At 41.2% G+C, this 21,350-nt stretch overlaps 2 protein-coding genes across 5 annotated transcripts; one reads left to right on the forward strand and one right to left on the reverse strand.

The window, feature by feature from the left end:
* Nucleotides 1-7,678: 7,678 nt before the first annotated feature.
* On the forward strand, nucleotides 7,679-14,336 carry LOC117777102 (endoribonuclease ZC3H12A). Of its 4 annotated transcripts, XM_034611635.1 has the most exons (7): nucleotides 7,679-7,902; nucleotides 8,931-9,368; nucleotides 9,937-10,076; nucleotides 11,800-12,034; nucleotides 12,179-12,285; nucleotides 12,437-13,464; nucleotides 13,620-14,336. In XM_034611635.1, the coding sequence occupies exons 2-6, from the start codon at nucleotides 9,004-9,006 to the stop codon at nucleotides 13,426-13,428; spliced, it is 1,839 nt and encodes a 612-aa protein (XP_034467526.1). In that variant the 5' UTR covers nucleotides 7,679-7,902; nucleotides 8,931-9,003; the 3' UTR covers nucleotides 13,429-13,464; nucleotides 13,620-14,336. The 4 variants fall into 4 exon arrangements, with proteins under 4 accessions (XP_034467526.1, XP_034467523.1, XP_034467524.1 ...); XM_034611632.1 differs by having other exon boundaries at nucleotides 7,681-7,902; nucleotides 12,437-14,336; XM_034611633.1 differs by having other exon boundaries at nucleotides 7,681-7,889; nucleotides 8,928-9,368; nucleotides 12,437-14,336.
* A 949-nt stretch (nucleotides 14,337-15,285) lies between these two features.
* LOC117777103 lies at nucleotides 15,286-18,872 on the reverse strand. The gene is made up of 8 exons (XM_034611637.1): nucleotides 18,574-18,872; nucleotides 18,257-18,348; nucleotides 18,083-18,167; nucleotides 17,504-17,688; nucleotides 17,327-17,423; nucleotides 17,090-17,234; nucleotides 16,153-16,392; nucleotides 15,286-15,527 (listed from the first exon to the last, which is right to left on the reverse strand). The coding sequence occupies exons 1-8, from the start codon at nucleotides 18,608-18,610 to the stop codon at nucleotides 15,470-15,472; spliced, it is 939 nt and encodes a 312-aa protein (XP_034467528.1). The 5' UTR covers nucleotides 18,611-18,872; the 3' UTR covers nucleotides 15,286-15,469.
* Nucleotides 18,873-21,350: the final 2,478 nt, after the last annotated feature.

A 21,350-nucleotide genomic window follows, 5' to 3' on the forward strand; every position in this document is an offset into this window, starting at 1 on the left:
GGAGGAAGACAAAGCCTGGCGTGCGGTTAAAAGTGCTATAAACTGTTGGAAAATAACCCAGTGGAAAAATAAATTAAACAAAATTCTCTCTTGGTGGTTTAAGCCTTTTCCACAGTGGGAGATGTAAGTGATTCAAGGCTCATCAAAATCACACAGTATGGCCCCCAAAGCACACATAGTAAAAGGCATGCTAGTCGTCCGCAGGGCAGGTGTGGCGCTGTATCAGTCTTCAGAGGGCGTTCCTAATGGAGCCATTACAGAGTCAGCTGTCATCTCCAAAGAACTTCATTAATCATCACAGGAGGGATAACTCCTGCTCATTAAACAGTAAAACCTTCACATCCACAGTCTGGACCATCAAATTCACCACTTCAAACTTTTTGTACAGATTTTAACCAAGCTGTCACCTCGTCCATCCATCCATCCGTCCGTCCATCCATCCGTCCATCCATCTGTCCATCCATGCATCCGACCGTCCATCCATCCGACATCTGACTTATACCGCACCTTAGTTTGGCCAACGTCAGTCTGTCACTCTCATGGGGCCTAAATATTGTATGTTATGTTTCTCAGACCCTGTGGCAGCATTAGATTACATTACATGTTAGGAGAGTAAGTGAGATCGTCATGAGAATGAAGTGAGGGAATTATAATATTATCAGTATTTATACAGTGTCAGAGACTGTATATAAAGATGGATGATAGGACAGCTACCAAAAAGTGAATCCGAATTATCTTGGTCCCCACCTGGTGGCTGGCTGCTTTATATTAAACCAGGAAATAAATATCATAGGAAGTCAATATTCCGATGTACATTTCAACAATTTGCTTTTCCTGTTCCTATTTATGTCATATTTTATTTGTATTTAGTGCTTTTTACTGTAAATTTAAGTAAATCTTTGGTTCTTGAACTATTGATCAGATAAAACAAGACGTGTGACATTGTCATAAGTCAAATACACAAAAGAGAGAAGACAAGCATAGATGCAGAGCGAGAAGGGGAACAAGGCTACTTGACGTTAGCACAGCCATTTGGCAGCTCGGCTCCAGAGGGCCCACTCCCATTGGGTTCGAATCAGAAATCTAACAGCTAATGGCAACAGTCGCCCCATGGAAGCGCTACTGACAGCAAACTAATGCCCACACACACAGAGTGGAGCACATGAGCTGTCAACACCCCATCATGACCCTGTGGGTATAAACTGGCAAAGAAGAAAGAAAGAGAATAGAAAGAGGAAGTAGAAACTGATGGCTGCTATCTCTTAAACACACTTTACCACAAAAGGTGAATGTTCTTTTTCAGTGTTTGTCATACTAATCAAAATATTGAGTCACATTTCCAAGGGGAGGAGGGAAAAGGTCAGGCAAACAGTGTCAGATCTACACAAGCATTTATTTAAAGCTGTCACCTGTCGATGTGCAAGAGGAAAATTAAAATAGAAGCCAACAAGACAAACAACAGATAAAGACAAGAGGAGTGAACAGAAGATGTTGTGTAAAACTGAACAAAATCTCCTATAGGGGCTGAACTGTGTTAAGATCTGGTTACTGAAATGGCTTTAGAGCATAAGACTCAAATTATTGTGAATTTAACCAAACCATTCATTGACCACTTGTGTCCTTTTGCATTTGGAGACATCTGCATTTATTATATTTCCTATTTTGTAAATCAGGTTTTATCTTTAAACTGTCCTCTCATCATAGGTTTGGTATAAGTTGTCTTTAGTTCATGACAGTATGAATCTTTGTGTTGAAATCAAACAACAGTTTTTTTTTGTCTCAAGTAAATTATGGACATTTTATCATTATCCTTCAATCATTTCTCAACTTGGCGATTCATTTTATAAAAGCTTGAATTGCAGGATTACACAAAAACTATACTGAACTAATTTCCATCAAACTTGGTGGGTCTGGATCAAAGAAGAATTCAAGAACCCATTGCATTTCTGTGTGGATGTGGATTAAGAGGCAGATCCAGGATTTTTGTTGGATGAGACAAATTTATGATTTAGTTTATCAGACCACTTCCTCTTTTCTATAGTTTCCCTCTATAAGAACTAGCCTGAGATATGTGCTCTACTTTGTGCTGTTCTAGCTCTGTGTGTTTTTAAAGGGGTTTTGAGACTCTGCAGGGAGATTTCCCAAATGTCCAAGAAAATAAAGTTGGTGAAGTCAAACCACAAACTTTGTGATAGAAAGTCTGTGTTAGAAATGCATGGAGTTTGGAAGATGTAGGTATTTACCAGACCAGGTGGCTCAAAAGAAATAATGCTATTGGCTGCATTGTGTGAAATGTAGGAACTTGTGGAGGTAGAGCACCACTTCAGATTAGAAGGAAGCACTTTTCTATGTAAAGTAAACTCCACAAATAACCATGTATTTTGCTGTAGACGAATAGAAGCCATGTTGCAAAAGCCTCCCCGGCCAAACCCTGCAGGCTGTCACGAGGTGAGCGTCGAGTAGATTGAAGAAATCGCTGAACAGCAGCGCTTCTCGAGATGAGCAGTATCTCGAGCGTTCAGCATCACCACCAAGCCGAACCAAGTTTGTCTTATCAGCAGACAGGTTGAACCACAACACTGAGCACCGTCAGCAAAGAGCAGGAGCCCCGAGGGGATCAGACATCAAAGTAATCAACCACCAAATGTAAGAACAGGGAGAAGCTGTCGCACCAGGAAACTGGTATCGTCTTTACTCAGAGGAAAAGGACAATTCTCTTCAATAATGTTCCAACAAACACCAAGATTTACTCTGCGATAAACACAATTATAAAACAATCGTGTGATTTTTCATGCTTAGCGTTTTACAGGCTGTAACCTTCCACATTGACGGAGACGGGTCCAGAAACTTGGAGCTGAAGCTGAAGAACAGCAGCTCGTTCCAGACGATTCTCAGAGCAAACAGGCATCAGCTTAATCCTTATGGAGCTGCAGAGTAGCACACATGTCCCCAACGAGAGACCGTCATAATTCTAAATTTTGATGCAATCGTTTTTCAACGTTGCTCCATAGCGTGTGGATACACGTGCGACTGAACTACGGCAAACATGAGCGAAGCATTTGGGCAGAAGCTCTTTCCCTGACATCCAGGCAGAGATTGCATTAATCACCACAGTTGCCCCTCCTAAGTGAAGACAGAGAGCAACAGCTGGGGGAGAGGAGCTCGGCTTTAAACAGTACAGAGTGCAGGAGGTTCAGCCATCGCTTCTTGTTGTGGAATCTGACATCAGTAGTAATGAACACCTTGGAGCGTTGCCCGCCTGCCCGAGCATGAACTGCTATCACACATGATGCCGGGCATTGGAGGCAGTTATTGTTCGAGTGTCTTTGTATGAGCTGGTGTCTGTGGGTCTGTGCATGTGACCAGTGCAGTGTACACTCCTCTGTGCACCTGAACGTCCCCGTGCATTGCTGCCTTTCACTGTGCAGATGTGAGTAATATGCAGAATAACAGGAAGGCCCAAATGACCTGGTCTGACAGGAGCAATTAATCAGAACGTTGTTGGTGCTCTCGGACGAGACCGGGGCGTCACGCTGAGGTTACACCTGCAAGTGCTGGAGCTGCACCGGGATCCAGAGCACCAACACACAGTGATCTTTAAATGATCTATGGCTCGCTGGACCGCATTTATTTCAAGTAAAGAAGCAAATACACACATGGCTCCACTCAGCCACATGCAAAATATATTTTCTCATAAAGAAAAGTCTTATCTAGGCAAATAAAACCAAAATTATTTGCTTTTATAATTTTTTTGCGGCAGTGAAAACAACAACACACTGACATACAGTACTGTGACATCATTTACACATCCACAAGAGGCGGAGGTCGTTATTTTCAGTCTCATCATTCATTCATTCATTTGTTGGATGTAAATCCCATATTTATTCCCTTTTTGCTCTGTTTCGGTCTCCACCACCTTCTGAGGGAGGTGCCTGGAAATTCAGCGGCTGAATGTGCACTGAACATAATGGAGATATATTTCTGCAGGTAGGAAAAAACTTTGGATATTCGATGAACTGCTGTGTCTAAAAATGCTTGAAAATGAAAAGCTACTAAATAAAAGCAGTAAAGCTGCAGGCTGTAAAACCAAAATAAAAAATTCAATGAAACCATATATTTCTGTGTGAGTGAACCTTTTACCTCACACAAGAATATGTCACACTTCTTCAATGTTGGTTATGAATTATCATATCTTAAATTGGCAGTAGGAGTAAATAACTTTTTAAGGAGGCAAGAGAAAAACATTGTTAACAGCTGGTCAGTTGGAAGACTGGAAAATTACTCTAATTAGGACAATCCAAAAATTAGCATGCATGATATCTGGATAAATACAAATGCATTCAGTGTTTCTATCTCAGCAGGTATATTCACAAACAGCAGACTGGAGCCGTCGCTACATTACGATTCTGTGCTCACATCCTGCTTTGGGAATTCAGTTGTCACTAATCACAGTAAATCAAATTAAACACAGACTCAAAACCCGGGCGCTTTCCATTCTGCTGCTCTTTTGTCCAATCTTCTGTCAATGCTGGAGCCACCTAGCCGGTTTCCACTTCTTTCCTCCACTACACAGACACTCTCACTCAAACACACACACACAACACCAGGAGGTCTTTGCTTGCTGATCTATGTAGGACAAGCAGTGGGGTGTCTGAAGTAATAAATGAACAAGATGAATGTGGGGGATATGTTCATTTGAAAGCTCTTGTCACTGAGGGTTTGTCGTCTGGCTGCACAAAGGGTGGAGCCGTCCTGCCTGATTTGCTTTAGATTCAAACCGTGGCTAAATTGGAAATCGTGAATCACTCTGACACCGTTGGCGCAAGATGGATTACTCCAGTTAAAGGCTGCCTTTTCTTTACTTTGGTCCCTTTTTTAAAGAAATCATACAAAAAATAATTTTTCTGACAGACGGCCGACCTGGGCAGTCAATGAAAGGAACAGCAAAAGGAGGCAAGGACTGAGGCACTACAAAGCCGGTCTTATCAGCGCCGCACTATCCCGAGCGCATCCAAAAAGCTCTCTGCAGCACAATGAGCCTGGCGGAATATTTGATCAACTGTCTCAGGTTTAACAAGGCTTGCCAAACTACACCTGCTGGAAGAAAAAGATATGCCTTTGAGCAGGGCACTGCCTCCCTCAAGATGTTAAGGAAATAAGTGTTTGATGTTCACAATACCCAGTCGGCACTAATCTCATCCAATCTCCAGCACTTGGATTCTCAACGACGTTCAAGAATTGCAGGTCTGAACAATGGCTGACTGGAAACCAACATCGCCTTCCAGCATGATCCCTCTATGAATTACAAACCAGTACACTCAACTCACACTACTGTCGACTAAATAGAGCTTTTACAGAATGAATTCAATACTATATAAATGTCCTTCATACCAATGACACGAGGGATATTAATTCATGGTGCACTTGGAAACTCTCCCACACACACAGTGAGGCCGAGGATAACACACTTGGACAGAGGTGTAAATTCATGTGCTCCCTGTATCTTTCTGTCTTTGAGTCTGAGCTGGAATATGTGTGTGTGTGTGTGTGTGTGTGTGTGTGTGTGTGTGTGTGTGTGTGTGTGTGTGTGTGTGTGTGTGTGTGTGTGTGTGTGTGTGTGTGTGTGTTCACCCCAAGTCATCGTTGCCGGCTGCAGCTCATTGCCCTGCAGTAATATCAGGCCTTGCAGACACCTGGGACCAGTGGTGTGGACCCTCAGAGGAGGCAACCGCCTGGCAACTGGCCCTGATTACTTTCTCCACTCTCTGGAACTCAACTCTGTATATGCCATTAACCAGCTCCACGCAGTGTGATCCCAACTCGACCGTGCCATTAACCCTGTACACAAAGGGTTGTTTACAAACGTACACACACACACACACACACACACACACACACACACACACACACACACACACACACACACACACACACACACACAAACACACACATGCACGACACAGAATTCTACGTCTTAACCACCAGGCCTCGACCACCAGCATCATGTGAGCAGAGCCTGTGCAGCTGGATAACATGAAACAAGAGTGATATCTAGTGGCCAACTTGGAGCACAACACACGGGGGCCAGGACATACGAGCAGGATTTGAAATGTGTCCAGTTGCTGAGTAATATATAATATAAAAGGAAATGAGGCAGAAGATGTGACCCTTGATCATATTGTCTCATAACTGAAAAAATGTGAGTTTAAATGTGATCTCACTATAAGTATTGTTATCTTTCATACACCAACCCAGTTTGGTGGAGTCTTAACTCCTGTGTGTTTTAACATTGGTCTCACACACCACACTTCCATATGTATTACATTAATTATCCTAATTTCTAAATTATTCTTTCTTCTTCTAAATAGATAACAAAATAAATACATATAATAAAACCCCAAAAATGGATATTTGGGATAAAAGTACTAACAACCCCAGTGACAGATACACAGCATATGAAAAGTGACAAGAGGACAACAACATTAGAGTTAATCAAAGAAATAAACACTCATTCAAATCAATTAGGTGTAAAGTATTTTTAATAGACTGAGATATTAAGACACCAAGTTCATTTGAATGGGAAACTTTAAAGCGGTTCAGGCTCAATTAAATTTTAGAAGTACTCATATCCTTAAATTAGAAATCCCAGAGTGTAAAAATACTCTGTTACGAGAAAAAGTCCTAAAATCAATCATGTCAATCAAACATAAATGTACATAAACATTATTAAAATAAGATACAATATAAGAAACTGGACGTTTCAGAGATTTGTGTTACATCAAATTTCCTGTTTCATTAACGTGTAAGAACGAGCATAATTTTACTTTTAAGCAAGTCTTTGACACGTCAACAATAATCAGACTACATGGAAAAACACACAGTTGCTGAGGGGGCTGTTGTTTTGCTCCCTTCTCACCAGGGGGCGGTGTTTCCCCACATATGATTTCCTTTTTCATTTCCTTTAAAAAAAAAAAAATTGAACAGGAGATTCTCTCACATTAAGGACATAAAAAAGTCACTCGAAAAAAATCACACTTTACTCAAAGACATCACCATAACTTTTTACTTTTCATATCATCAAATGAATGAAGGGATTACACGGTTGAAAAAGAACGAAACTAATTTAAATACATTTTACTTCCCCCATTTTACTCTCATATAATTATGATACATCCCATCACACCTTCCCATCTTTGTTTAAATTTCATTTGTCAATATTTATTGTACAGTAAATAAATTAAATGTATATAATGTGAATTTAAATGTGGTATTATTGTTGTTTTATTATTTTTTGAATCACTCAATAACTTTGTGGAGAACGGTGTTAATACACAAATTACATAACAGTAACATTTTATAATAATTATAATAATTATTAATATTATTATCAGCATTATGATAATGATGATGATGATGATGATGATGATTATAATTAATTGTATTATTATAATTGTTGTTGTCGTTGTTGTTTGGTTATTTGAGATAGTCCTGTACAGTTTAAGGTTTAACCTCACAGGTAGAATTGTATTTATTTAACTGCCAACACATTCTGTACATTTCTAACAGCTACAATTAAGCATATGTAAAACACAAACACAAACAAGCCTGTACATCAGGTTTACATTGTTTTACAGCGTCTGCACATTGTAAACACACTTTGTGTCACATGCTGCACAATGTGACTGAGCCACAAGGAAAAGGAACACAACCTTATCTGACGTATGCAAATGTTTTATGACTCCGCGCGTCTCCGTGTGGACGAGGCTTTTCAGGAGGGAGGTGCCAAGAAGTCTGAACATTTTCAAAGCTGCTGAACGTCCACACGTGAAGAGGACTTCTCAGGGACTTCTGCTCACACGGGGACACCAGGAGACACCAGGAGACACCAGCAGACACAAGCAGGCAAGTTGTCGGTTCGCCATCTGCAGTGAGATTTGTAGACGATGAAAGAAGAAAGGAGGCTGTAACCTGATACCTCCTCACCTACCGGTTACTGCAGACATGTCCTACCTGTCACCTCTGTCAAGAACAGCTGTATTCGTACAGTCGGTTCGTCTGTTATACCTTTCAAACTGTTAGAATACTGTGTGGTGCGTAAAACTGTGAGTAAAACTCTACAGCCTTGGTCCCTGTCTCTGTCTTTACCCGACAGGCTGATCCCACTTTACAGTAAGCGAGAAGAACAGGCCTCTTGTACCTGATGGTTGCTTTTGTCTCCTGGTGATCAAATATGACGACTTACGTACAATAACCAACGTTGAAACTATTAATAATAATAATAATAATAATAAATATGAGTTATGGAGTTAGTAACATGGAAAATGGAAGACATCCTATTAGTAAGAATGAAATGTATGAACATGTTTAGAGTAAAGGAAATTAAAGCAGCAACTACAATTCCTGGTTCCTATGATTTGTGTTTAGTTTATAAACCATCAAAAATCCCTCACAGTGCCCGAGCAGACCCCAAGGAAACAAAAAACTAAATATTCATAAAAAATAAGTGTAAGAGGAAGATAATTAGCTACGTTGCAGTTTGGCTCATAATGGCTAACACAGTTAGTCCGTTATTTAAAAAGCGATGATTTATCTGTTTTGTTATTGATTAACTCTTTGTTGCCCAATTGTTTTTCCATTTCTGTGATATTTAGGCTACTTTACCTTTAACATTCAAGAGACGACTGACACATCACATTGTGAATTCCTGTTGAGAAATCCAAAGAAAAATTATTGTTAATATTAATAAGATTGTTTCTGTTTGATGGAACAGTTCAGAAAACAAAGATTCTTACAACTTCAAAGAGTTTTCATGAATATATGCATTTGTATTGAATAAGACACAGAACGTCAAACAGAAACAAAATAATGTTAAGATATTATATTTGAGTTAATTCAACATGTATTCCTAATTAAATGTCATTTTTCTTCAGTCAGTCGATGAACATCATCCAGAGGACATAACACGTCTTCTATGCAGCTGAAAAGAGGCCCAGATGCTCCATCATGGATCAGGTACTTCCCAGCCAGAGCTCAGCTGCAGGTCTACTGGAACCAGACAGCGAGGAGCTCCAGCTCCGGGTGGACTCCTTCAGGAAACTGGGTTACTCCTCAGAGGAGGTCCGGTCCGCTCTGAGGAAGCTGGGGCTCAGCCCAGACACCAACTCGGTGCTCGGGGAGCTGGTCAGGATCAGGACCAGCACCGCACCCTGCAGTTCTGACGGAGATGAGAGGAGAACCGGACTAAAGGACTCTCTGCTGCCTCCCAGCTGGGCCATTGGATCCAGAATCACGACACAACTGGGGCACCAGAGGAAAACAGAGACAGAATTGAGGCCTATTGTTATTGACGGCAGCAATGTTGCCATGAGGTAATCCTGAGAGCAAGTGTTTCCTCTCTTTTATGGGACCAGTAGATCAGTAACTTAAATCATTATTTGTCCTTTTCGTGGTTGTTATGTTTGCTGCTTTGAACTGCAGAGCTGCTACATATATGTGCACATGATTTACTGCATCCAGCGACCTCAACAGCTCGTGGACCTGGGGACAGTAAAATACCTGCAAAGTAACATGTTTCAAACTACCATGGCTAAGTGCCACGTTGTCACTCAACTCTGACCCTGAAACATAAAAACAACATGCATCTTCCTCCTCGGCGGTGGGGGAAGATGTTATTTTTTTTAAAAGGTGTTCACCACCCTGCCTGTGCATGTTTTTGCAAAGGCAGCTGCTACAATATGCAAATTCTAGAGACACACCTTAAGGTATCCACCTCACAACCGATAATTAAGTGTGATACATGAGTTATGACCTGAGGGAAGTCATTGAGAAGGCTCAGGTTTTAACTTTCTTTTTTCTTTTCTTTTTTGACAGATCCATTTAGTTAAATTATCTGTATTCATTTATTTGTACTTGTTCCCTCACCTCTGTCTTTTACAGTCACGGCAACAAGGAAGTGTTCTCCTGCCGAGGCATCCAGCTGGCAGTGAATTTTTTCCTGGATAGAGGCCACAGCTCCGTCACCGTGTTTGTTCCCACTTGGCGAAGGGAGCAGCCCAGACCTGATGCCCCCATCACAGGTAACAATACAAGAATGAACAGCCCAGCACACAGATGGCAAAAAAAAAAACCTGAAGCAAGCAGAATCAAACACCATTATTTATCCCTAAAGTTTAGCAAACAAAAAATTCAAATGAGAAACAATGTCTGGTTCAAACAGAAATAACATTGAACTCTTTTACACCAAAATCTTCAGTTTTATACAAAATTATACAGTTTTTTTTAATGTGGGTAAACTCGTTAAAAAAAGGTGATTGACTCTTTTTCACTTTCCAGTAGAGGAGTTTGCCTCTGGTTAACTTTCTCTCTGGAGTTCTTACCGTTAGCACACAGAGGAAAAGAAGTAATGTCTCTGCCCGTTACCGAAGAGGAGACACCAGCGTTGTGGAGTTGGGCTTGAGGTCAATGTTCATAGCTGACATTAAGTTAAATTAATCAGTTATTGTTCTGCTTCAATCAACGGAACAAGCGTCTAACAAGCGTCATTCTCATTTCATTGACTCCTAGCCAGAAAACATGGGCTACTAAGCTAAGCTAACCAGCTACTGGCATTAACACATACATACAGAGAGTGGTATTGATCGTCTCATCTAAGTCTCCACAAGCAATCAAAAGTGGATATTTTCCAAAATGTCAGAAATCGTCCTTTAATTTGAATCAGTTGTTTGACAGTAAAAAGTAAAACCTTGTATATCACGTATCTGTAGGTACATGCGTGTTCCTCTATCTGTTCCCTCAGCAGTCTTGTGATAATGTTTTAACGTTGTCCGAGGCTGAACTGCTGAGCTCGTGCCAGATGCATGTGGCAACACATCAAGATTACGAAAGACAGCTACCGAGTTATGTTTTAACACGAACCCATGATAGCAGCGAGTGTGGGAACCTTAGATGATTTCCTGCGGCACTTTCCATGAGGGCACAGCATGACGGCATGAAAGTCGTGTGGCAGCAGGACACAATAAAGGGCTCTGCATGTTTGATGTCTGAGTCACTTATGTTTCTGGGTGTATCTGACAAATCACAGATCACTATCACGTCTTTGTCACGTCATCTTACGTCTGATGCCTTTTATTCCATCTCAATAAATCTAGTTTTTCGACCAGTCAAGCTTATCTACCCACTGATAATTAAGAAACTGCCGGCCTTTTCAAACTGATGCATCATCACCTCGTGGCTCTCGGGATTTAGTAACCGGTGCTCGCCTGGGTGGAGTAATCCAAGGGATCTGTTTTCATTCTGCGAACAAGGAAGTAAAAATCAGCCTGCAGTCATTCCAGGGAAAGCCCCATCAGGAAGTACAGCTGTGTTTTTACTCCCACACCTAGTTGAGTGGGTTGCTCAGGCTGCAGTTAAGTGCTGACAATCATCTACAGTAAGTGGTTGAGTGAAGACAGTCAGCCTGAGACACACAAACACTTATTTACTGAGGTGGCTGAGTAAATCGTGGGTTTCATGTCACCTTCAGGCCTCTTGGATGGTTCCTTTCATTTCACTTTTAATTTGCAATAAGCGCTAACAATGCACATATTGTGTTTCCATTCACTCTTGCAGGAAGAGTAATATGATATAATGTACATAGAGGTAGTTCTGATGTTGGTTCAGGTGATGTAATACCTTCTTTGTGTTCGGGGATTTGATCGCTGGAGCTTTGTCGTATGGTTATTCTTTATTTTTTGTTTAATTGTGTGTTTTTTGTTGCTTGACTGTGCAGTTGAGGATATTGATCAATGTTTGCATTCCCAGATCAACACATCCTGATGGATCTCGAGAGACGTAAAATAGTGGTCTTCACGCCGTCAAGGCGAGTTGGGGGCAAGAGAGTGGTCTGCTATGACGACCGCTTTATCGTGAAGTTGGCGTACGAGTCGGAGGGAGTGATCGTATCCAATGACACCTACCGTGACCTCCAAGGAGAAAGGCCTGAGTGGAAGAAATGCATTGAGGAGAGGCTGCTCATGTTCTCCTTTGTGAATGACAAGTAAGCACCGAGTGTCTCTCTGACTGAGGCTGTGAGGTCTAATGACTTCCTATTCACAAATAAGATTTAATGTAGCTGCACTGAAAAGTACGGCCTCGTCAACCTGATTTCTCATTAGTAAGTTTGATTTTGTTTTTCCTCCAGATTCATGCCCCCTGATGACCCTCTGGGTCGCCATGGCCCCAGTCTTGACAACCTGCTGAGGAAGAAGCCTCTGCCTACAGAGACGAAGAGACTGCTCTGTCCTTATGGTGAGATACTATTATGAATCAGGACGAGAATCACTTTAGCTGCAACGTAGATGCATTGTTGTTTTTTTATTTGGACAAAACAAAAATGTGGCTCCTAAATGAAATGACCCTAAGCATTTTTTTTGTTTGTGTCCATTTTTGTTTTTCTCAGACAAAAAGTGCACTTATGGCATCAAGTGCAAGTTTTACCATCCAGAGCGAGCCAACCGGTCCTACCTCTCTTTGGCTGATGAGCTGAGAGAGAAAGCCCAGATTTCTTCTGCAAAAGAAGAGAAACATGTCTCATTATCACACAGACAACCTGAAACGGGACCTGCTCATAAAGCAGCTTCTCATCCTCGAGACCCGAACACGGAGCTTGTGAGAGATGGGCAAAGCTCCTCATATCCAAGTCTCATCAGTGAAAACAAACTGTCGTACTGGGAGGATCCTATGAAGAGTTTAAACCATTTGCCCCACTCGGGCCAGAGTCAGAAAGATTGGCCGGGGCTGCACTCGGCGCCCAATCATTACTATACCAACGTCTCCCACGAGTACCTGGATTCAGGCCTCGGCTCTTTCGACAGCCAGTACTCTGATAACCTGCATTGCCACAGCAACTCCAACAGGCTCAGGTCCCAGCAGCAAAGTGGCCTCTCTGGAACCAGACACAACAGCAGCCCCTCCTGCAGGTGCTGTTCTCACACTGTGCCCTCAGCAGCGCACCAGCAACACCACGGGAGCCTGGACTCTCATTGTCAGCCCAGCTACCCCCACATGTTCCCACCAGGTGTGCCACATCAACACAGCCTCCCCAGCCCGCTCCATTATGGCGGTGCCCCCCAACATCAGCACAGTTACTGGTCAGATCCCTTTCAGGGGCTTCCCCAAGCCAGCACATCAGGCAGTCTCCCCTCTTCCGTCCCATCGTCACACTCACACAACTCTTGCTGCTCCTACGAAGGCCACGAGTATCACTCCTGGGGCCAACAGCAGCCATCTCCTGCCACGTTCGACCCTCAGAGGATGGAGCTCCGCAAGAAACTGCACGCCATCTTCAACCCACATCAGGTGGATACGGTCATGGAAATGTTCCCACATCTGACGAATGCAGAGAAACTGGCTGCAGAGATTCTCAACTCGACTCAGAGAGGAATATTCTGATGATCGTCCTCCCTGCGCGCCCTCAGATCTAACATGGTACTTGACCTCAGTTGTATCCTAAATACTTTCTAGTGTTTCTTAGATGAATGATTAAAGCTGAATGCAAATATGTTTAGTTCTGTGAAATGAAAGTGACATTTTTCTTAATATTTATAAACAGTTTAGATATTCTCATTTCTCAAATATCTCAGTGAGAGCCTCCGACCTGCCTGCGGACTTTCTCCGCCTTGCCCCAAGTATAAAGTCAGCAAAGTCTCAGAAGGAGCCGATGTGAGAACACACACCCTCCGCAGAAATGTCAAATGTGACCTTGTAATCCATGATTTGGATAAAAAAAAAGTGCCTGTAGACCCAAAATAGTTATGACTGAGTTTCCTTAGTTTTGATTGTTGATGCATATTGTGTCAAAAGTGATTTATTTAAAGTTCTCATGCGACAGGAAATCACTGAATAAAGTATTAGTTATTCTTTTATCTGGCTGTTGTTCTCCCGAACAATCTGCTGTTCAGTGTTATCTCTGTGAGGTCTGTATTTCAACACACTGTGGCCGATCATTGTGTTGATTCAGTTAATCAAGGGTTGCAGGCTTTGCATATAGCGTTGACAGTAAACTGTAATCCAATAAGGAAACTGAGAAAAAGACTTTGACGCCGGTGAAAGGAATTGGTTTTGGCGTGTGTCATCAGCCGTTTCCTGTAAATCAGTTTCATGGAACACTCATAGAAGACAGTTGCTGAAACACAACACACATGTTTGGACTAAAGTGTGATTGAGGATATGATTAAAAAAAAAACAACACAAGTACGGAAATAATGTTCTCTTAACTGTGAAAGTACGCTGTGAGATAAACAATCATTCTGTATGTATATAGGAAAAAAACATGTCACTGTTAATAAACCAATGTGTCAGATATTGTTTTCCTGTTGGAGTTACTTGTACCAGTTGTTCTAAAGCTTATTTTCCAGTAACAGAGGAACCGAGTGTCGGCCCTCACTCGTACTTACATCATGACTTATTGCCTACATTTCTTCCTGAATTTCACAAGAGCACTTCAGGTCACTTCTGTTTTTCAAGCTGTGATATAAACATGACTTCACATGTACTATTCCAGTATTAACCAGATTAAGACAACAGTTTAAAACACACAGCATATTCAGATGACCTCAACCTGAGTGGGGTCATACTCAGAATAATCAATGATCAAACGAAAACATGTGTAGTATTCTGATATTAGTCACAGTATGTAGACAGGTATAAGTCTTGCGATCTATTGGAGTTTTCACCGCATTTTGCAAGATTGGCACGTCCGGCAGTTACAAACTGCTTGATGTCATGATCAGGGAAAATAAAATACCAAATACCCTTATTGTAAGTGCATCAAAATAAACTACAAAACACAGCAGTCACGCCGTGTATCATAAAAAAAATACTTTCATGGATCCAGATGAATAAAAGACGCATATTTAGGGAACTTATATCTATGAATATCTATATCTGCTTCATATTGTTTCTTTCACAAACTTCTCCAGGCTTTGGGTTGAGTTTTTTCAACCCACACACACACACACACACACACACACACACACACACACACACACTGACTTGGAGTTGAGTCGTTCTCTATTTGCTCAAAGCGAGAGGCCCTTTAGGCCACTACTTGAGAGTCATTCACACAAAAATGTTTGCACTCAACAGGATTGTAACACCTGTTATCATGCCTTCAGGTTTTGTTGTTTTTTCAGTGGAGCCTGAAGTGGTGTTTGATGCTTGTTTTATTTAAAGACCAGCTCAACAACTCGCTCATAAAGAACAGTTACACACTGTAACTCTGACATTTCTCTCTGCCCAAGCTTCACACAGGGTTGAAATTGTATTTATTTTTGTGATTCTTCAGAGACATGACAACACAACACTCGTGTTTTTATATGTATACTATGATACAAAAATACCTCATTACAATAATGTATCAGATCCATGACTGTAACTACTGTTCTCTGCTCAGTTGGTTCTCTATGGTGCAGCTTGGCGTGATGTATCCTCGTCATTCCCAGGCCATCAGTAGTTTGTGGAATGGTACAAAGGCACCAAATCCAGGTTTACTGCAAGGGGCAAAAAGTAAAGTCACAATGAATCTGAATAAATCAACTACAGGTAAAATAACAGAGAAAACAAACCATGACATTTGCATTCAAACTTTCACATGTGCGACCTATTTAAGTTGCGGGTAAATAATTAATTTCACTATCAACAGGACGAGACTTATGCCCCGTTTCCAACCTCAAAAGGCAAATTAGTCTGTTCACGCCTTACGAGCTGTTTTATGAGCTTCTCAACTTGATATCAGTCTGAGATTTGCATATTCAGCTCTGTCACTAAATGCACATGATATGCTCAGGTATGTCCGGAGGCAACGTTTGACAGTTTAATGCCTGCTGTCAGTCGTGTTGCATCACAGTCACAGAAAACCCGCTGTGTGATTTCTGCGTATTTGACTCATGCCTCAGGAATCACAGTTAGATAACAGATGGCCAGAAGTGTTGATGTAGTGTATAAATCTGGAGGGATTCAAGACTGGAACAATAGCAAAGTTCTGAAGATATTTTGAAAAGTAAGTAGGGTTTGTTTATCTCAGTGAAGCGTCAGAGTGGATTCCCAGACGAGGTGTAAACGTTCAAGAAGCTGCATGTTTCTGTGATCAAACAATAAGGAAATGAGGTCAGTTACCATTCAAAGTAGCTGTGTCCCCTGTGGCTGCCGTCATGCAGCCCATGATCAGGTGTCTGCAGCTCCACGCCGAGGTGGAGATCTGACTCCCCCTGCAGGTGGCCCAGGTAACGGACCGTCCCTGTGCTAACCCGCCCAGATGGCAGCATGACCCTGACCCGGTGGCCCAGCTGCAGGTCCATGGGGGAGTGGGGGACAAAAGCCCGGTGGGGCCCATAGGACGTCCTCCATGAACTCACACTGAAGGAGCAGGAAGGTTCAGTTAGTAACAAAGCCCCAGATGGTGAAAGTCAATTCTGCAGGACTTTAATTCAGGGTTTCCCAAAACTATCAGAATAAATGATGATTCCAGAGACTTGTGACCCCCCCTCTCCTCTGTGGTGCATGACTGAAGCATATGAATGATATCAATTTGATTTAGTTTCACAAAAAATGACTTAAATGCATGATTTCTGTTATAAATTGACCTAATGCAACCATTGCTGTCGCTTATCTGTCATCGGCAACTCAGGGGAAATTATTACATCAGATTGCTGAGGATTTGTGTTTATTTTCATGTTATTATTATAAAATTAACAAATTAAAAAACCTCCTTTGTAAAAATTTGGGCTAAAAAACACTATTCTTAATTGTTTTGGAATTATATTTGATTTCTGGGAAAAGATCAATGTCATGTCAGTTATATATATGACTTACTTTTCTTTGACAGGTGGTAGCAGCTGCTCTGTTCTAAGGTTGTTCTCACTAATAAACACAATATCTTTTATATTTTATGTTTTAGAGCAAATTCATGTATGCAACATAAAACTATTTTATTTGTTATGAATATAATGAGATATAATCTGGTTAGAGCCAGGCTGACGTTTGTTCCCTGTCTCCTGTCTTTTAGTGAAGTTCGTGATTGTAGTTTCATATTTGCCGCACGGACGTCCTGTACCTGGTGACTGAGGATGAGGAGGATGCGAGTCTTGAGCTCAGCGCTGTTGATGAAGATAAGCGACTGTCTGACAAGCTGCTTCTGCAGCCGTCATTTCTTGATGACATCTCACTTCCTCTGTGTAGAAACATGTGTCTTGAGAGACCTGTCCATTAGAAAACAGCACTTTAAGTCTTTGGTCAACTTGAAACTCTTGCATTTATGAAAAACTCTTCACTCATATTTCTGTCATTTTACTTGAGCTCTCCTCAAAACCTTGTCCATTGTCCACTCCTGACTCTGCCTGATCATCACAAGTGGCCACTCTCACCAACACTCCAGCCTCAGAGGTCAGCTGAGGAGACAGAGGGGACTTATCATTAACAAAGTCATAAACACACACACACTCACACACTCACATGTTCACAAACACACCTGACCACGTAGCTCTTCCTGTTTCCTCTGCAGCTCTGAGAACCTCCTCTCCCAGGACACCCTCTCACAGGCGACCCTGGTTTTCAGTGACAGGATGTCTCTCTCAGCCTTGGTCAGTCTCTGGTTCAGGCCAGTGGTGCGGTCGGGGCTCCCCGGTATGGCTGCGATCCCTTTACTTTCAAAACCTGACAACAGGAGTCGAGTGGTCAATGTGACACATGTGCACTTGCACGTGTACGGAGATAAGTTTATTTACAGCAGGATGCAGACAAGACTTTTTTTTATTTTTATGAAGCAGATAAAATATTGTTTATTTTAATGAGTTTATAATAATATAATGAAAAGTTGTCTATAAATCCATAAAAGAAGTTCAGTTATTAATGTTAATAATGTTATTATTCTTATTATTCTTATTCTTATTCTTATTCTTATTCTTATTTTTATTCTTATTCTTATTCTTATTCTTATTCTTATTCTTATTCTTATTATCAGCTACTCTGAATAGAATGAAACCAGTTAAATAAAATCTGTTGTAATCAAAACTTATTTTATTCATTATTTTTTATCGCTGACTCTTACCCACAAGTTGTTTCATCTGTGGTCTCGTCTCCTCTGTAACGTGTTGTTCCCTTGGCAAGAATTTGATTGCATTATATGGGCAAATCTGCAAGATTAATACACCTATTGTATTTACACTATAAATAACAACCCCGTCTAAACTTATGCAACAATACAAATGACTCATGCACTCACCCACAGGAACCTGCAGGTGCACAGTATCCCTTTAAATGTCCATGTAACCACAGTCCACAGGATATAAGCCGTCATATTGGAGCATTTTCTGACTGGAGAACCAATGATATGAACGTTCCTGGGGTGAAATAATATTCCATCTCTACATTCACGCGTATTCATGACTGTGGTTTTACTACACTGGGGTCTACTGAGTCCAGAGGATCAGGTGTAGGCTGCTAAAGAAAGTAACTCCTGTGGGCGGATGCTGCAAACTCATACAAACACAAAACACAGACAGTGACAGAGCTGGACACTGACCTTGGCCAGAAGCTCACCTGTAGACTGGGAGGAAACCATCCCATGTGAGGTCATATGAAAGTAGTGGCTCCCATTTCTGCTCAATGGGCCTCAGTGTGTGTAGTCCTGCTAATGTGCACAGAGCTCAGAGGCCTGTTGCTATGTATCAGGTCTGTGTGAACGCTGCTGCTGACGACTGCTGGGAAGGTAAATCTTCTCTAATCTTCTTAGTCATGCAGTTACAGAGTGTAGTTGTATCCAGGCTGCTTAATTTGGTCTGCTGAGCCTCAACTGTAAACAATAAGAGGCCACATGTTATCCTGTTGGAATCAGTCTGCCTTCTGATAAAGTGAATCGGATGAACTGAGGAAGAATTAAACACACGTTCGGCCAAAATGTGTTTTTATTTATTTTAGAACGGACTCCCACAGAAACATTTATTTTGAAATGGAACCATGATTACGAATTTAAAGTGACACTTTCTGACAGTTAAATTCAAAATGTGACAATATCACATATACACTCATTGAGCATTTTATTACCTACTTGGCAAAGACCCAGAATTGTGGACGTTTTTGGGATGAGCGGTTGTCGATAAGACAGAGAGAGATTTCTCCATTTATGTGCCATCTTATCAAGTTTTCCTCCAGATGATGCAAATCTGTATTTTTCATGACGTGGATTCTGACATCATCATCAGCCTCCACAAAAATATCAGAAAGCTCAAAGCAACTAAATCCAAAAATTATATTCCCACTATTTATACAATTTATAATACAATTCAAATGTGAGATTATGTCCCAGAATTATATGATACCAAACAAAAACACATTTAAAATATGAAATGGCCAACAAAGTCTATACAAAGTTCTGCACATGTCGAACAAACCTGCTCGACTTGGTTTGTCTGATTTCCTCTCCAGAGATCAGTGTTCATTCCTCTTCACTGGAGGGTGCTGTTCACCAACAGTGTTAAAAAGCTGTTTGTCAGAAACCAAACGCTGCATCCTCTCCCTGTTAGGAAATCAAGGGGCAGTATTTGTTCCCAGTTGATTATTCACAGTATACAGAGTTTTTGGTTTCAGAGTAAAAACTGGGCGTTCAAATGAAACGTGAGCCCACAGTTTCCATCTGTGTGGTGTGAATTTAGTCCGAACACCGTCTTTGTTGCTATGTTGCTTCTATGAAAGTAAGACACTAATCCAGGGTCATGTCCTTACACAAGCACACACATAGTTCCCACGTGTAAACAAACAACCAAACAGGAAAGCTAGATTCACACCGTTTCATCAGCTATGTGATATTTTTTCAGTCATTTGATTATTGGTTTAGCATCCGGCAATATTTTGCAATGTTATTCTTGGAATCTTTTTTATTTTTTATATTTAGATGGAGGTATATCTGGACTTAGGGAAATTATTACCAAGATAAACAAAGATACTACTTCTCTGTACGTATAAACTAAATATTTTATACAGGTGACATACAGCCAAAATACTTTTTAGGCCACAGAGATTTATTTTGCTGCAGTACTGGGAGTGGCCCCCAGGGGGGAAAAAATATAGCAAAGCTGAGTGGCTGCACGTCATATCCACTTCTGTTAACGCATTAATGATGACGTCATGTGACAACCAGTGGGGGCAGCGTGGGTCAGAGCTGAAGAGAAAAAGAAATGTTGATGGAGTAAGATGTGAGCTCATCAGACCTCGGAGGCTTGTCTGTAAAGCTGGAGGCCACATTAGCAACTACGAGCATCACGCACCAGAATCTGTGACATGTCACATACAGTGAGGGTAATGAAGACACCTGGGTTTGACCAGAAAGAAGAATAAAAAAGATACTTCCTGTTCTGCTGCATCAATTTTACTGTCCATTGTGAGTCTGATATTTTTGTAGAGTTTGTAATTAAGGGAACTTTTCGCAGCCAGGACAAAAGGAGAAATTACACCTAACTCTGTCAATGTACATGTGGATGAGTCTACTGTTTAAGACGGACTTTGAAAATGTGAAACTACCCTTTAATGAACCCAGCTGAAGCTGACTGAGCCTTTTGGATACAGAGTCATTATTTCATTGAGCGTAATACAGTGTGTGGCATTAACAGCCACATCCTGTCTGTGGATAAGTCAATTAATGAGCAGAAAATTATTTGATAATAAAATTCAAAACTCAAATTAATGTTATTCACGAGTTGGGAATATTTCAAATTATCCCCCTTATCCTTCTAATAGTCATCCAAACACAACAGACACATTTCGTGTGTTTCCTGCAGCTGCGGTGAAGAAAGGAAGGATTTCTGTCACCCGAATTGTGCAAGTGCCTTTTGTGTCGTGTCCAAGAATTCGACGTTCTTTGGGCCACAAAGAGATGATTGTAGTGTGAGGGGGCTGGTGGGCAGGGAGCGGGGTCTGATTTCACATTGTGTTGTACAGAAACCAGAGGGTTGCCTATACAACAGCCCGCAGGGCACTGCAATCTCACCTGTACTCTTATAGGCCAGCAAAGGCTTAAGCCACTGAGTTATTTTAGTAAATCTTTAATTGCAGGGTGCACAGTTTTAATTAAACTTTATCAAAGCAACCGTACACTACAGGGCATTGTAATGTAATATCGTCTTTTATGTTGAATCGACACACAGGAAAATGGGATTTAAAGACATTTAGGGGATATCTGGGGGTAAACAGGGTAATTAAAGTATCCATTTGGGGGAAAGTTATGAGTTTCTGTTTTTAACTACATTTCTCAAATTGATCAATATCAAAATATCCCAATTTTTTTCCCCACCTCCAAAATTCATCACCCCGTCAATTCTCAG

Source organism: Hippoglossus hippoglossus, chromosome 16 (genome assembly GCF_009819705.1).
Source record: "Hippoglossus hippoglossus isolate fHipHip1 chromosome 16, fHipHip1.pri, whole genome shotgun sequence".
Taxonomy (NCBI): Eukaryota; Metazoa; Chordata; class Actinopteri; order Pleuronectiformes; family Pleuronectidae; genus Hippoglossus; species Hippoglossus hippoglossus.

What these genes read in the sequence shown, in the direction of transcription:
- LOC117777102 (XM_034611635.1), top strand. Translation starts at nt 9,004, where the DNA reads ATGGATCAGGTACTTCCCAGCCAGAGCTCAGCTGCAGGTCTACTGGAA. An exon ending in GGCAGCAATGTTGCCATGAG is followed by an intron (nt 9,369 to 9,936) that starts GTAATCCTGAGA and finishes TGTCTTTTACAG; the next exon opens with TCACGGCAACAAGGAAGTGT. An exon ending in ACCTGATGCCCCCATCACAG is followed by an intron (nt 10,077 to 11,799) that starts GTAACAATACAA and finishes TTGCATTCCCAG; the next exon opens with ATCAACACATCCTGATGGAT.
- LOC117777103 (XM_034611637.1), bottom strand. Translation starts at nt 18,610, where the DNA reads ATGACCTCACATGGGATGGTTTCCTCCCAGTCTACAG. An exon ending in GCACCTGCAGGTTCCTGTGG is followed by an intron (nt 18,168 to 18,256) that starts GTGAGTGCATGA and finishes TTAATCTTGCAG; the next exon opens with ATTTGCCCATATAATGCAAT. An exon ending in AGGTTTTGAGGAGAGCTCAA is followed by an intron (nt 17,235 to 17,326) that starts GTAAAATGACAG and finishes TCTAATGGACAG; the next exon opens with GTCTCTCAAGACACATGTTT.